Source organism: Clupea harengus, chromosome 23 (assembly GCF_900700415.2).
Source record: "Clupea harengus chromosome 23, Ch_v2.0.2, whole genome shotgun sequence".
NCBI classification, from domain to species: Eukaryota; Metazoa; Chordata; class Actinopteri; order Clupeiformes; family Clupeidae; genus Clupea; species Clupea harengus.
Genome location: NC_045174.1, coordinates 23680263 through 23695452, shown reverse-complemented (window position 1 = coordinate 23695452; position 15190 = coordinate 23680263). Strand labels below are relative to the sequence as shown.

General features: G+C 40.9%; 1 protein-coding gene and 1 long non-coding RNA gene across 3 annotated transcripts in view; one reads left to right on the top strand and one right to left on the bottom strand.

Annotated features, from left to right (window-relative positions):
• Positions 1-7384: 7384 nt before the first annotated feature.
• On the bottom strand, positions 7385-7752 carry LOC122128688. Its single transcript, XR_006151564.1, has 2 exons — positions 7592-7752; positions 7385-7493 (listed from the first exon to the last, which is right to left on the bottom strand). It is a non-coding gene; the product is annotated as an uncharacterized LOC122128688 (long non-coding RNA).
• A 4100-nt stretch (positions 7753-11852) lies between these two features.
• The window catches only part of LOC116218733 (UNC93-like protein MFSD11), an 11443-nt gene continuing 8105 nt past the window's right edge, over positions 11853-15190 (top strand). Inside the window, exons 1-5 of one of the 2 annotated variants that reach the window (XM_031561407.2) lie at positions 11853-12481; positions 12809-12933; positions 13443-13498; positions 14454-14561; positions 15064-15143. In XM_031561407.2, coding sequence (XP_031417267.1) covers positions 12838-12933; positions 13443-13498; positions 14454-14561; positions 15064-15143 — 340 coding nt within the window. In that variant the 5' untranslated portion in view covers positions 11853-12481; positions 12809-12837. Of the gene's footprint in view, positions 12934-13442; positions 13499-14453; positions 14562-15063; positions 15144-15190 lie in introns of both variants that reach the window. The other variant, XM_031561408.2, reaches the window with a different exon arrangement.

Below are 15190 nucleotides of genomic sequence, written 5' to 3'. Positions count from 1 at the left end.
TTCATTGAGACACAATCTTTAGTTTTTTCAGCAAAGAGTGATACATGTCACATGGCCCTACCATTGAAGACAATGCATTATCGCCTGTCTGATCACCTATGTTTAAAGTATTGTGGAGCATTCAGGGACGTAAATCTCAACTACTTCACACATTTTATTTAATGTTTGGAGTGTCCTGAACATATTCCACCCCCTTTCATTGAGACACAATCTTTAGTTTTTTCAGCAAAGAGCGATACATGTCACATGGCCCTGCCATTGAAGTTAATGCATTTTCGCCTGTGTGTAGGCCTATGTTTAAAGTATTGTGGAGCATTCAGGGACGTAAATCTCAACTACTTCACACATTTTATTTAATGTTTGGAGTGTCCTGAACATATTCCACCCCACTTTTATTGAGACACAATCTTTAGTTTCATCAGCAAAGTGTGATACGTGTCACATGGCAATACCCTGGCATTGGAGATAATCCCTTTTCACCTGTGTGATCTGTGTGTCAAGTGTTTTTTCACAGTGAATGACCAGAATAATGACTGCTAAACATATTTTACCCTTTATTTACAGTTCTGAACAAGTTCAACCAACTTTAATGAAGGCATAATCCTTTTATCAGCATATTGGGGTGTGTTTTACTTTTTCTTAACACAATATTGTCTGTTTAGTCATTGTTCATTATATTAAAACAAGAAAACCATACTTTTGTAACATCAGTGAATCGTTTTTAACCCATTTTGATGTTACTATGAAATTAATATCTCTGATAGTTTAAGAAAACACGGGGCTAATAAGGGACTTTTATTTTGAAAAATCGTAACCGGAAGTCGCTCGAGCTCATTTGCCTATAGTTGCTCACTGAACGCTGCTGCAAATGAGCTCGAGCGACTTCCGGTTACAATTTTTCAAAATAAAAGTCCCTTATTAGCCCCGTGTTTTCTTAAACTATCAGAGATATTAATTTCATAGTAACATCAAAATGGGTTAAAAACGATTCACTGATGTTACAAAAGTATGGTTTTCTTGTTTTAATATAATGAACAATGACTAAACAGACAATATTGTATTAAGAAAAAGTAAAACACACCCATTATGCTGATAAAAGGATTATGCCTTCATTAAAGTTGGTTGAACTTGTTCAGAACTGTAAAGAAAGGGTAAAATATGTTTAGCAGTCATTATTCTGGTCATTCACTGTGAAAAAACACTTGACACACAGATCACACAGGTGAAAAGGGATTATCTCCAATGCCAGGGCATTGCCATGTGACACGTATCACTCTTTGCTGAAAAAACTAAAGATTGTGTCTCAATGAAAGGGGGGTGGAATATGTTCAGGACACTCCAAACATTAAATAAAATGTGTGAAGTAGTTCAGATTTGCGTCCCTGAATGCTCCACAATACTTTAAACATAGGTGATCAGACAGGCGAAAATGCATTATTTTCAATGGCAGGGCCATGTGACATGTATCGCTCTTTGCTGAAAAAACTAAAGATTGTGTCTCAATGAAAGGGGGGTGGAATATGTTCAGGACACTCCAAACATTAAATAAAATGTGTGAAGTAGTTCAGATTTGCGTCCCTGAAGGCTCCACAATACTTTAAACATAGGTGATCAGACAGGCGAAAATGCATTATTTTCAATGGCAGGGCCATGTGACATGTATCGCTCTTTGCTGAAAAAACTAAAGATTGTGTCTCAATGAAAGGGGGGTGGAATATGTTCAGGACACTCCAAACATTAAATAAAATGTGTGAAGTAGTTCAGATTTGCGTCCCTGAAGGCTCCACAATACTTTAAACATAGGTGATCAGACAGGCGAAAATGCATTATTTTCAATGACAGGGCCATGTGACATGTATCGCTCTTTGCTGAAAAAACTAAAGATTGTGTCTCAATGAAAGGGGGGTGGAATATGTTCAGGACACTCCAAACATTAAATAAAATGTGTGAAGTAGTTCAGATTTGCGTCCCTGAAGGCTCCACAATACTTTAAACATAGGTGATCAGACAGGCGAAAATGCATTATTTTCAATGGCAGGGCCATGTGACATGTATCGCTCTTTGCTGAAAAAACTAAAGATTGTGTCTCAATGAAAGGGCGGTGGAATATGTTCAGGACACTCCAAACATTAAATAAAATGTGTGAAGTAGTTCAGATTTGCGTCCCTGAAGGCTCCACAATACTTTAAACATAGGCCTACACACAGGCGAAAATGCATTTATTCAATGACAGGGCCATGTGACACGTATCACTCTTTGCTGATGAAACTAAAGATTGTGTCTCAATGAAAGGGGGGTGGAATATGTTCAGGACACTCCAAACATTAAATAAAATGTGTGAAGTAGTTGAGATTTACGTCCCTGAATGCTCCACAATACTTTAAACATAGGCCTACACACAGGCGAAAATGCATTACCTTCAATGGCAGGGCCATGTGATACGTATGACACTTTGCTGAAAAAACTAAAGATTGTGTCTCAATGAAAGGGGGGTGGAATATGTTCAGGACACTCCAAACATTAAATAAAATGTGTGAAGTAGTTGAGATTTACGTCCCTGAGTGCTCCACAATACTTTAAACGTACGTGTCACATGGCCCTGCCATTGAACATAATGCATTTTCGCCTGTCTGATCACCTATGTTTAAAGTATTGTGGAGCATTCAGGGACGTAAATCTCAACTACTTCACACATTTTATTTAATGTTTGGAGTGTCCTGAAAATATTCCACCCCCCTTTCATTGAGACACAATCTTTAGTTTAATCAGCAAAGTGTCATACGTATCACATGGCCCTGCCATTGAAGTTAATGCATTTTCGCCTGTGTGTAGGCCTATGTTTAAAGTATTGTGGAGCCTTCAGGGACGTAAATCTCAACTACTTCACACATTTTATCGAATGTTTGGAGTGTCCTGAACATATTCCACCCCCCTTTCATTGAGACACAATCTTTAGTTTTTTCAGCAAAGAGTGATACATGTCACATGGCCCTACCATTGAAGACAATGCATTTTCGCCTGTCTGATCACCTATGTTTAAAGTATTGTGGAGCCTTCAGGGACGTAAATCTCAACTACTTCACACATTTTATTTAATGTTTGGAGTGTCCTGAACATATTCCACCCCCCTTTCACTGAGACACAATCTTTAGTTTTTTCAGCAAAGAGTGATACATATCACATGGCCCTGCCATTGAAGACAATGCATTTTCGCCTGTGTGTAGGCCTATGTTTAAAGTATTGTGGAGCATTCAGGGACGTAAATCTCAACTACTTCACACATTTTATTTAATGTTTGGAGTGTCCTGAACATATTCCACCCCCCTTTCATTGAGACACAATCTTTAGTTTTTTCAGCAAAGAATGATACATGTCACATGGCCCTGCCATTGAAGTTAATGCATTTTTGCCTGTGTGTAGGCCTATGTTTAAAGTATTGTGGAGCCTTCAGGGACGTAAATCTCAACTACTTTACACATTTTATTTAATGTTTGGAGTGTCCTGAACATATTCCACCCCCCTTTCATTGAGACACAATCTTTAGTTTTTTCAGCAAAGAGCGATACATGTCACATGGCCCTGCCATTGAAGTTAATGCATTTTCGCCTGTCTGATCACCTATGTTTAAAGTATTGTGGAGCCTTCAGGGACGTAAATCTGAACTACTTCACACATTTTATTTAATGTTTGGAGTGTCCTGAACATATTCCACCCCCCTTTCATTGAGACACAATCTTTAGTTTTTTCAGCAAAGAGTGATACATGTCACATGGCCCTGCCATTGAAGATAATGCATTTTCGCCTGTGTGATCTGTGTGTCAAGTGTTTTTTCACAGTGAATGACCAGAATAATGACTGCTAAACATATTTTACCCTTTCTTTACAGTGTTCTGAACATGTTCAACCAACTTTATTGAAGACATAATCCTTTTATCAGCAGATTGTTGTGTGTTTTACTGTTTCTTACTACAATATTTACAATGATGCCTGTTTAGTCAGTGTTCCCTATATTTAAACAAGAAAATCATACTTTTGTAACATCAGTGAATCGTTTTTAACCCATTTTGATGTTACTATGAAAGTAATATTAATTGTCAATTTTCAGCTACATCTTAGTCATTATCAAAGTATCCTGTACGCTTAAAATTAACTCACTATATCTTACCTTGTTTTAAAGCAAGTTAATATAATGCACAGTTAACAAAATACCATTATAAAGTCTGATCTAGCGAGTAGACAGATTAGGACTTTATAATGACAAATAGGCTACTATAACTTTCAAACACGCTTTTAACTATTTTCCCGATCATTAGGACAAATGGAACAATAAAACTCGTTGCATATAAAAGGTTTTTATATTACCCAGTCGATTAACAGGGTTGTTTGTTGTAAAAACCTTTCATTTGATACAACAAACTCATTTTACTTCCTCGTTTCGTTTTACTTCCTGGGGTTATTGTGGGTTATCGTTGCTAGCAGAACGGAACTCTGTGACTGTATACGGTGGCTTTGTGGAGCTAGGATGCTAGCATGGATGCAGCTGCATGGATGCTGTCGGTAGGAAAACTGTATGATCAGGGAAAGTGTATTAAAACCGGATGTCGTCACTTTAAGCCGGTCTCTGGTTGGATAAAGCTTTTCAACAGAAATGGACAAGGACCTTTACTTTTTAGTTGAGAAGTTGTGTTGATCGCCTGGCATGCAAACGATCGGTTTTCTTTAAATTATTATTATTTTTGTGAAGTTATACGGCTTATGTGAATAAAGCTATCTACACAACTTTTTATATGTCTACATTGACTCGTTTAGTTGTTCATGTGGTACACGTAGGTCTTAACTGAAGCTAACGCTTAGACCAACAATCCATTGGAACACATAGTAGCTAGCTAGCCTCGCTGCTAATAAGTCTAACGTTAGCATGCTAATATGAATAGACCCTGTAAGTAGACGATGGGTTGACTCAAAAACGATCCGCATACGGATGTAATTCTAGAATGTTGATTGGTTAAGATGAGTTACCAGGCAGGAACTGGCTATTAGCAGGACCTCTATTTTTTCGCTGAGCTACAACGTCGTTTGCCTGACTTTTAAACGATCGTTTTATTTTTTTATTTTAATTCTGTGAAGTTATACGTTTTAATACTCAACTGTTTTGTTAACCGAATTTTTACGAAGTCATACGGCTAAACAAACAACCGACTTGTTCACCGAACTTTTCAACCGTGGAAAATACATAGCAGCAAGCTAACGTAGCTAAACGATGCGTTAGCTTAGCCTGGTAGTCAACCTGTTGACATCCTATCTTGGTCGCATCGGGTTTAATTCATTAATAAACACGTCTCTTACCTTGAACGTCTACTCCTCATGTCACGAAGTTGCTACACTAACTGTATGTAACACTATGCACAAATGCAAAATATATCCAAGACAATATAGCATATCAATGCAGCAACCTAGAAATGCTAAGCCCCCTGAACTCCTATGCATACTACAGGTTATTGAAATCAGTTTCCGAGAATGGCAAACAACAAATATGTTTGCGAAGAAAAGAGCAACCTTCCTCGCAATTTGTTTGTAATGTTAGTTACAACCAGTCAACAGTTTTACAGAGGTATAGAAAACATTGGTGATAGAAACTAGGTTCTAAAAAAGGTTCCCAATTAACGTCTTTGAAACCAATCTATTTATTTAGTGACATAATCTTGACAGTGTCACATAACTGCTCTGAACTTTGACTGACAGCTGAGTACTTACACATTACAGCCATCAGTAGAGCTAGCAATAAATACATTTTCCAAACCAAGTGCAGTAATTACACTAGGGTGCAGATGTATATGCACACACATGATAAACAACATCTGAACGAATTTAAATACAATTCAATAGCAAACATTGAAAAAACTATGACAGTGTATGTTTTTTATTTTATTTGATGCAAGACATTCAGTGTCGGGTGATTGCAGGGAGATAGGTGCCTGTCTTCAGGTGCAGTGTCTTGTATGCTGTGGTCAGTCTAAATTAATTGAGTCGATGTGTTCCATTCAGTAGACCTGTGGAAATATACTGCAAAGCATATACTTGTTTTAAAAACATGATTACTAACACCATTCAAAACAAGACCTGTTTAGTTGAAAGCCCACTCACCACGTCAAGGTACAGGTTATGGGTGGGGTGTTAGTGAGACAGGACAAGACAAGACAAGACAAGACAAGGTGTAGGAGCCATTTCTATCCACCTTTTAGTTAGGTTTATTTTAATGTTACTTATTTTAGCCACTTGGGCGAGTATTGCACTGGGTGTGGCTCGTCACAGGAAATTGGGTATATCTACAGGTGTGATTACTCAATTAGGGAAAGGTGTGGATGGCGGGGAACACACGCCGTCCACACTGAGGCTTATAGGATAGCCTCCACACAAGGTTAATGAAAAAGAAAAGGATGCTTAGATACTTTTAAATAACAAATGTGTATAACAGACATATGTGACAGACATACAAACTTCACAGGGACATACATAGAACATGGTATACATATAACATACATTTAAAGGGGAAAATGGAGAGAGAACCAAACTTACCTGTCCCCTTACAAAAAACAGTAAATACAACCTGTGACGCACGTCTAACCCCAGGTGTGCGCTGACAGATAGCACGCCGCACTTGGGAACCGTAAAGGACTTCCTACAAGCGCAACGCACGCACTGCTCGCTGACCACACCTGTAAGACAGTAAAAACAAGGCACATCTTTCTAACCCCAGGTGTGCGCTAACCACACCTGTAAGACAAAGTCTAACCCATGTGACCGGTGACAGAAGCAAGGCATGTCTAACTCCAAGTGACTGGCATTGACTAGGGAACGCCAGCAGCAGGGCACAACTTTACCTTATCTAACCGAACCTGTAAAGCTACAGTACAACGCATTTAACCCCAGGTGTCTGCTGACCGAACCTATAAAGCTACAGTACAACGCATTTAACCCCAGGTGTCCGCTGACCAAACCTGTAAAGCTTTATTTCAACGCAGACCAACGAGACGGGGCAGTAGCACCACGCCATCTGGCTTAATGCCATTGATACAGCTTAAAGTTCTTTCCGTAACACAACTATGTGCTGTCCAGTCACGACACCACAACGTGTATGCGTCTGTGGTAAGGGCGTGGAACACGACTTTGTCCTGTGAAAACAAAAAAACCCAGAGTAAACTTCTACAAAACAATAACAGATACTGGTAAGTTGTCAGACTAGAGAGAAAATAGAAACTACTTACAGTGGAACGTTGTTTGTGATCTGCAGCAATCACTGCAATGCACGTATTCACAATCTACAAGAAAGAAAAAGAAATTTGATGACAACATGATAGGAAAAAAGTAAAATAAAAATGTATTTCTAAGTTTTACTTACATCATCGGTCAGCCAGTTGAACTCTGGGCCTGCCAGACTGTCTAAGTCGCGAAACGTGGCACGACAACTTCCAATGTGTGATCAACATCTGCACCTTTTAGGAAAAAGGAACATAAAACACATTCAACACTCTACATTGAACTTGACATGACAGTACATATGTGGAGATGTATAAAATGAAGAAATACCTACATTCAGCACCTACAGCTTCCATCGAGATGTCGCACAATACACTCAATTCCTGGACATCAGAAGCGATGCCGACATCTTTGGGCGTGTCTGTTCGACGAACATATGGCTTCAAATGGCGAACATTCAACCTGTCAACCAATCTGGACACTCTTTTGGCTGTCATGGACTCCACCTTAAACGGTCCAGCCCAACGTTCCTCTGCAGCGTCTCTTCACTGTTCGCGATCTCAAAGTCATCTACCTTTGGATCGGCGCTGCTGCCGTGATGAACCCGATAAATTGCAAAATATGGGCTCACCTTTGTGGAACGCTGCTTCGAGGTGTTTATCGAATAAACAGCGTGTTGCAGATAGACGTCCCAGTCATTCTGCTCCTCATTACAGTACTTTGCAAGATGGCGCTTAATGTTCTGGTTTGAGCGCTCATCTTGCCCATTGCTCTGCGGGTGGTAGGCTGAAGTTACAGCATGCTCTATCCCAAAGGTTTTAAAAAGAGCTTTGTTACAGTCATTAACAAACTCTCTTCCCATATCAGTGATAATCTTTTTGACACCACCCTGTGCCAAAACAGTTTGTGTCACCATAAGTCCTACCCCTGGACCGTTCTTGCCTCTCAGAGGCCTAGCCATGACCCACTTGGAGAACAAATCAGTAAAACTTATGATATGGATGTAACCCTTGGATGTTGTTTTGAGCGGCCCAATTAAATCAACTCCCATGACCTGCCCGGGACCCTGGACCTTAATAGGGTGTAGCGTAGGTGCTACAGTCTTAATTCTGTCATGCCTCTGACATGGGCTCACAGGAACCAACCCAATCCTCTACATCCTTTTTCAAAGTCAGCCAATAAAAATGCTGCACTGCCTTCTGTGCAGTCTTCTGTACACCAGGGTGCTCTCCAGTGGCTGCACTGTCATGGCACTCATACAGTACCCTGTCCCTCTCCTCAGGGGTACGTACAACCAGACGTCTCTTACCTGAATTAACATAGTACAACATACCCATATCTAACACATACTGCTTTGCTGCTCTACCGACAGAAGACATCTGTATCCTACTACTTCCTAGTTGGTGGGAACCATTTGCAAGGTAATAAAATATAGCGTCCAGACGTGCAAAACTCTCCATCTCTCAAGGATGTCTAAATATAACACAATATGTCACTTACACTTCACAAACACACAAAACACAACGTAGCACACTGTCACAAACGAGAAGAGGGAGAGAGAACATGACAGCATTAGTTTGATGAACACATAGAAAGTCTGTAAATGTACATGTACATAAAAACATGAGATTTAAATCCCTGATCGCTGCATTTAACGTGCTAAATGTCATCCATAAAGTTTTGACGCGCAGCGCAACCTAGCGCTTTATTTTCCCTCAGTCACTGCCCACAACTGTTTGACAGCAGGCTATGCTACAATGTACAATGTCATTAATACATCGTGAAAAAGAGCAAAAACATCGAAACTATTGCAATAGCACCGGGAGATTTAAATCCCTGATCGCTGCATTTAACGTGACTGATTCGTGCCAAATGCGCACTGACCAGAAGCGTTTGACAGCAGGCTATGCTACTGTGGGCTAACATTACTTGTAAGAAAAATGTCACGAAATTAAAAGTGAAGGTCCTCTATTTAATAGCATGGTAACTAAGCATATAGCACTACTAAAGGGAAGGCTCGCTGTTGGCGACTTGTAACATTACCTGAGGTTATTTGTAATGCAAGTAAATCAACTTACCTTAGCTGGATGGGGATGTGTAATCTGTTGATGAAGTTTAGGTAACTTCAACAGAGGCTTTTGTCTTCAAAAAGGATCTTTTGTCTTCAGGTCTTGAAGTTTTCAAGTCTTCCAAACTTAGTCAGCTTGCATAAATGACTGTCATTTAAGCTAACCAATGAACTATTTTTTACAAAAACCTATCGATTGTGTATGTATGTGTGTTTGTAAGAGTGCTAGCTTGAGCTAACCAAACACAGTACAGTAGCTATCTAGTTAGCTATCGTAGCCATGTCAGCCTATGTAAGATACTGTCATTTTAGCTAACCAATTAAATAACTTTCACACAAAAAACCCATCGATTATGTGTGTTTGTGATGTGTAACATATATCCTTTATCAATCACTCTCAGTTTATGTTATTTAACGCTACAGATTACACCTAACACACGTGTAATTCAGTTGCTATTAATGTTGAACAGCAACGTTAAACGTGACACCACATTAAATGTCAGGCAAACGACGTTGCAGCTCAGCGGGAAAAGTAGAGGTCCTGGTATTAGCCAATCAAATAAATGGTGTTTTCCGTTCCTGCCTGGTAACTCATCTTAACCAATCAACATTCTAGAATTACATCCGTATGCGGATCGTTTTTGAGTCAACCCATCGTCTACTTACAGACCCATTATAGTCAGGTGGCTTAATGCTCAATTGACTTGTTAACCGAACTTTTACGAAGTCATACAACTAAACACACAAGTGACTTGTTAACCTATGTCTACATTGACTCGGTTAGTTGTCCATGTGGTACACGAATGTTGCAGAGTATTGTCCTATTGTAGGACTTAACTGAAGCTAACGCTTAGACCAACAATCCATTGGAACACATAGTAGCTAGCTAGCCTCGCTGCTAATAAGTCTAACGTTAGCATGCTAATATGAATAGACCCATTATAGTCAGGTGGCTTAATGCTCAATTGACTTGTTAACCGAACTTTTACGAAGTCATACAACTAAACACACAAGTGACTTGTTAACCGAACTTTTACGAAGCTATATGACCAAACACAAAGCTAGCACTGTTAATTCCGCTATAGCTAGCCAGGTCAATTAGCTCGCCTAAGATACTGCAATTTAAGCTAACCAATTACCTAATTTCCCCCAAAACCCATCGATTACATGTGTTTGTGATGTGTAACATATATCCTTAATCAGTCATTCAAGTTATTAACGTGTATTTACCGCTAGCGATTACACGACACAAGGGTAATTCAATCGCTATTAATGTTGAACTTGAACTTCAACAACGTCACACAATATTAAAAGTCAGGCATCGGCATGGTTCCTACAGAATAAATCAAAGGTCCTTGTCCATTTCTGCTGAAAAGCTTTATCCAACCAGAGACCGGCTTAAAGTGACGACATCCGGTTTTAATACATTTTCCCTGATCATACAGTTTTCCTACCGACAGATGCTTAGCTACACGCAATTTCTCAGTATCTCTCAATAACTTAACTAATGTCAAAATAAGCACAGTCTACCGGCGTAGACAGAACACAACTCAAAACACTTTAGAAAATAAAATAAAAGTTTACAACAATACAAATCCAGTCTTTTCAAGTTCTTTAGCTCACTGGTTTCAAACTAGCGTCTTTCTTCTATCTCGCTGTCTTCAATCTAACGTTCTGCCTGAACAGGAAGAACTACCTTATTTCTGATTGACTCTTGCAACCGTGCTCTCTTAAAGCAACAGTGCACTTATCGTAACTGGCCAAACTAATAATATGCATCATCAGCATTGTATTACTTTTGATATTCATTTTAGCCTGTGTAAAGTGGTAGGCACCTGCGGCTTATAGACATGTGCGGCTTATTTATGTTCAAAAAAACAAAACAAAAAATGTATTCAGTGGGTGCGGCTTACATTCATATATTGCAAACCCAGATAAATTATATTACAAAGACAGCTTTAGCTCAGCCGCCAAAATATTCACACAATCCCGGCTTTCTCTCTCAGTGACTTACCGTATTCCTTAAAAGAAAAACTCAGACAGCCGTCCACTGCGGGTTATAGTTTGATGTTTGCTTGTTAGATAATTGCTAGCAAGCCTGCCTAAACGTCACTATATGGGGGTGGGGCTTGTCGGACTTCTTGTAATGTCATTGGATCATTATGGAGGTCAGACACGCTGCGTTCCAGTGTGTCAGTGAGAGCTGTTTTTGTGCACCAATAATGACAACGTTGCTAATCGGCTGTGTTTTCTGTTTGTGAAAGTCAGTAAAAACGTCTTTTAAAATTAGTATGGTCTTCTAGTTTTGTAAGACTGGTTTGCCAGCTAACCTGCTAGCTAGCTACCTTGTCTGAGGTAATATAAGTCTGAGGAGTTAGTCGATAGCGAGCTATTGAGTGAACCAGCCTCATCACTCTCTAAATTGAAGAGACTGAGACCTCATATGCAGATGAAGCCTAGTTTGCTTGAACCCGGGTTCATTTTTAGCTATGGGATAGGCCTGCAAGCCACTGTGTAAACCGCAACAGTCCACACATTTACATTAATCCATTTGGAAGACGCTTTGATCCAAAGTGACTTAGAAGTGAGTGTTTCCTTTTTTAACTTGGTCATTTGTATTCCAAAATGGCTTGCATAATGTGTATCCTTGTAATGTGTGTGAGTTGCCAAGGTGCTGTAATAGAAAGTGTAGTTGTTAGTATGTTTACCTAACCTAGGATTTAAACACTGTGTATTGAAAAGGGCAGGTGGGGCCAATTTCTGTAAAAAGAAAAAAAAAGTACACAGTCGATGGGTGGGTCCGGACAGGCCCGTCTACGGCCGTTTAGAAATCCTCTGATGGGACTCAATCTCCCAGGGTGCACTTGTAGGTCAGCTGACGTCTCACATGACACACGTTGGCAGTGACGGGAAAAGTCGCGCATTGACAAAATACTCCCCAAACGTGAACTATTAATGTTTACTTGTATGAACTGAACTTTGAACTAGTTCAGGAGAGGTGTGAACTTGCACAACACTGCACAGCAAGCCCCTATGATTTTCATGACACTCCTGTCCACACACGACTCGTATCTTCTCGCGCAGATCACAATGATGGGACCGTTTGTTTAGCCGAAAACTGTCTTTGAGACGGAAACTGCACCCGTGATACATTCGGTAAGTTGAGATGCTAATTGCATCCTTCTTACTGAAGGTCGGTTGAAATGAGTAGACCTCAAACTCACGGCAATCTATTTATGTACCCTGTCTCTATGGCGGCAAACCGTCGTCGCAAGGCTATTACGCTAATGAGAGACGTTAGTTTACTGAGGTTGTTTATCTAATTGGTGTTTTCGCCACACGGTAGTCCTGCTATCTTATGACTGGACATCCTGTCCAGTTCACCTGATATATCTTCCATTAGTTGTATTAGGCTTGAGTCACAATGTTTTATATAGAGGACAAGTTGTGTTTTCTTCTGTGCTGATGGATGTCCCGTGACAGGTGGTAGTCATAGCGACCATCCCGTCAACATGGGTCCCGAAGGGAAGTCTCTCCTCAACATCGTCATCCTGGGCTTCGGCTTCATGTTCATGTTCACTGCGTTTACAACATGCGGGAACATCGAGGTAAACTCAGACAGAGGAAAGAGTAAAGTATCACTGACTAGCAAGATGTTTAGCGAGTTCAAAAGGAAATTAAAGTGTTGGCAGGCGACATGCCTTAACGACAGAAGAAGTGGATCCGTTTGGGAAGGAACTAAGTTGTGTGTGTGTAGCGCGTATATTTTCTCCTTGTTGGAAGAAACACCTGATAAACCCGATCCTCACAGTTAGCTCTGTGTCATGAGACCTGAAGGTCAACGTCTGCTGTATAGCCAACTTCCTGAAACACAACATCAAGTGAGAGAAATGACTGTGAGGACTATAGCGTCATATATTCTTATCCAATCAATTTACTGCTATCTATATATGACAGGGTGTCAGGCATCACTGAGTTAATTTCTTTGGGATAAAAGCAGTATTCTTGTTTGACGTTTCTGTTTATGTGTGAAGTGAGGGAGGGACAAGTATACTCTTATCTTCTGTCGTATCACTCCATCCTTCTATCTCTCTGACATGGCTTCTCTCCTTTGCAGCAAACCGTGCTCAAGAGTTATAACAGCTCGGATTTCCACGGCAGCGGCTACACCAGGTAGGCTACCTAATTAGGCTCCCTCGCCCAGTGGCTACACCAGGTAGGCTACCTAATTAGGCTCCCTCGCCCAGTGGCTACACCAGGTAGGCTACCTAATTAGGCTCCCTCGCCCAGTGGCTACACCAGGTAGGCTACCTAATTAGGCTCCCTCGCCCAGTGGCTACACCAGGTAGGCTACCTAATTAGGCTCCCTTGCCTGCTAGACCAGTTCTGGGCTGGCCCTCGTTTTACCGGTTCTGTTATTCTAGTAGTTTAGAACATTAAACTGTTCTCACTCCCGGTTCCACCGTGATTAAGGAATGGGGTTTAAGACCCTCTGTGTACCAAAAAGGGTGATGGTTTGGTTCTGGGCATGTTTTTGTCCTAGTGTGTTTTTATTTTGTATTTTGTGATCTAAAGTGGCCGTTGCTAATCTTGGCTTAATCTAATAGAGATGAGGCATTCCTCTGTCTCTGAGAAGGTCATTCAATCAGCCGCACAGCACAGCACAGCACAGCACAGCACAGCACAGCACAGCACAGCACAGCACAGCACAGCCTCTGCTTTCAGGAGCAGGAGCAGGAGCAGGAGCAGGAGCAGCACCTGTAGGAGTAAGAGCAGGATCAGTAGTCCCATAATGAGTTATCAGTCTACAAGTGGAGTTTAGAATAGTGAGTTAGAATAGTGAGTTATCAGTCAGCACTAACCTCCTAGCTTTAAGATGGCACATAACAAATTCCTTTTTTAAATTCCCCATCAATAATGTGGCCTAGGATTTTTTCTAGTTTATGTTTGATGGTGGTGGTGATGGCCATAGTAATACATACATGAATGAATGAATGAATGAATACATGAATGAATGAATGAATGAATGACCAACAGCATGAATGTTGTTTGTTTCTAGTATGTTTATCATCTCTGTTGTTGTTTGTTTCTAGTATGTTTATCATCTATGTTGTTTGTTTGTTTCTAGTATGTCCATCATCTATGGGGTCTTCTCCGCCTCCAACCTCATCGCCCCGTCCGTGGTGGCTGTCATCGGACCTCAGCTGGCCATGTTCTTCAGCGGCCTGTTCTACAGGTGAGCACCTAAACACACCTGGGGAAACGTCTGCACACACACACCTGGTCTACAGGTGAGCACCTAAACACACCTGGGGAAACGTCTGCACAAACACCTGGTCTACAGGTGAGCACCTAAACACACCTGGGGAAACGTCTGCACACACACCTGGTCTACAGGTAAGCACCTAAACACACCTGGGGAAACGTCTGCACACACACCTGGTCTACAGGTAAACACCTACATTTACTTGGCTTACAGGGAAGAACCTTTACATGTAGAAGTAAGTACTTACAGAACCCACATCCTGGTCAACAGGAAACACCTGACCACCTGACCTGGCAACCACATGACCTGGCAACCACCTGAAGATGCACTATTTTTATCTATTCTACTACTATTTTTAACCTCAGTCTTCTTGTTGTGCTCTCTCTCTTTCTCTCTCTTTTTTTCTTTCTCTCTCCCTCTCTCGCTTTCCCTCTCTCCCTCTCTCTCTCTCTCCCTCTCTCTCTCCCTCTAGTGGCTACATTGCCATGTTCATCCACCCGCTGACCTGGAGTTTCTACACGGCGTCGGTGATGGTCGGCATCGCTGCTGCAGGTACCGGACCTCTGACAGGCTGGTTCTGACTGCTGGTTCTGACTGCT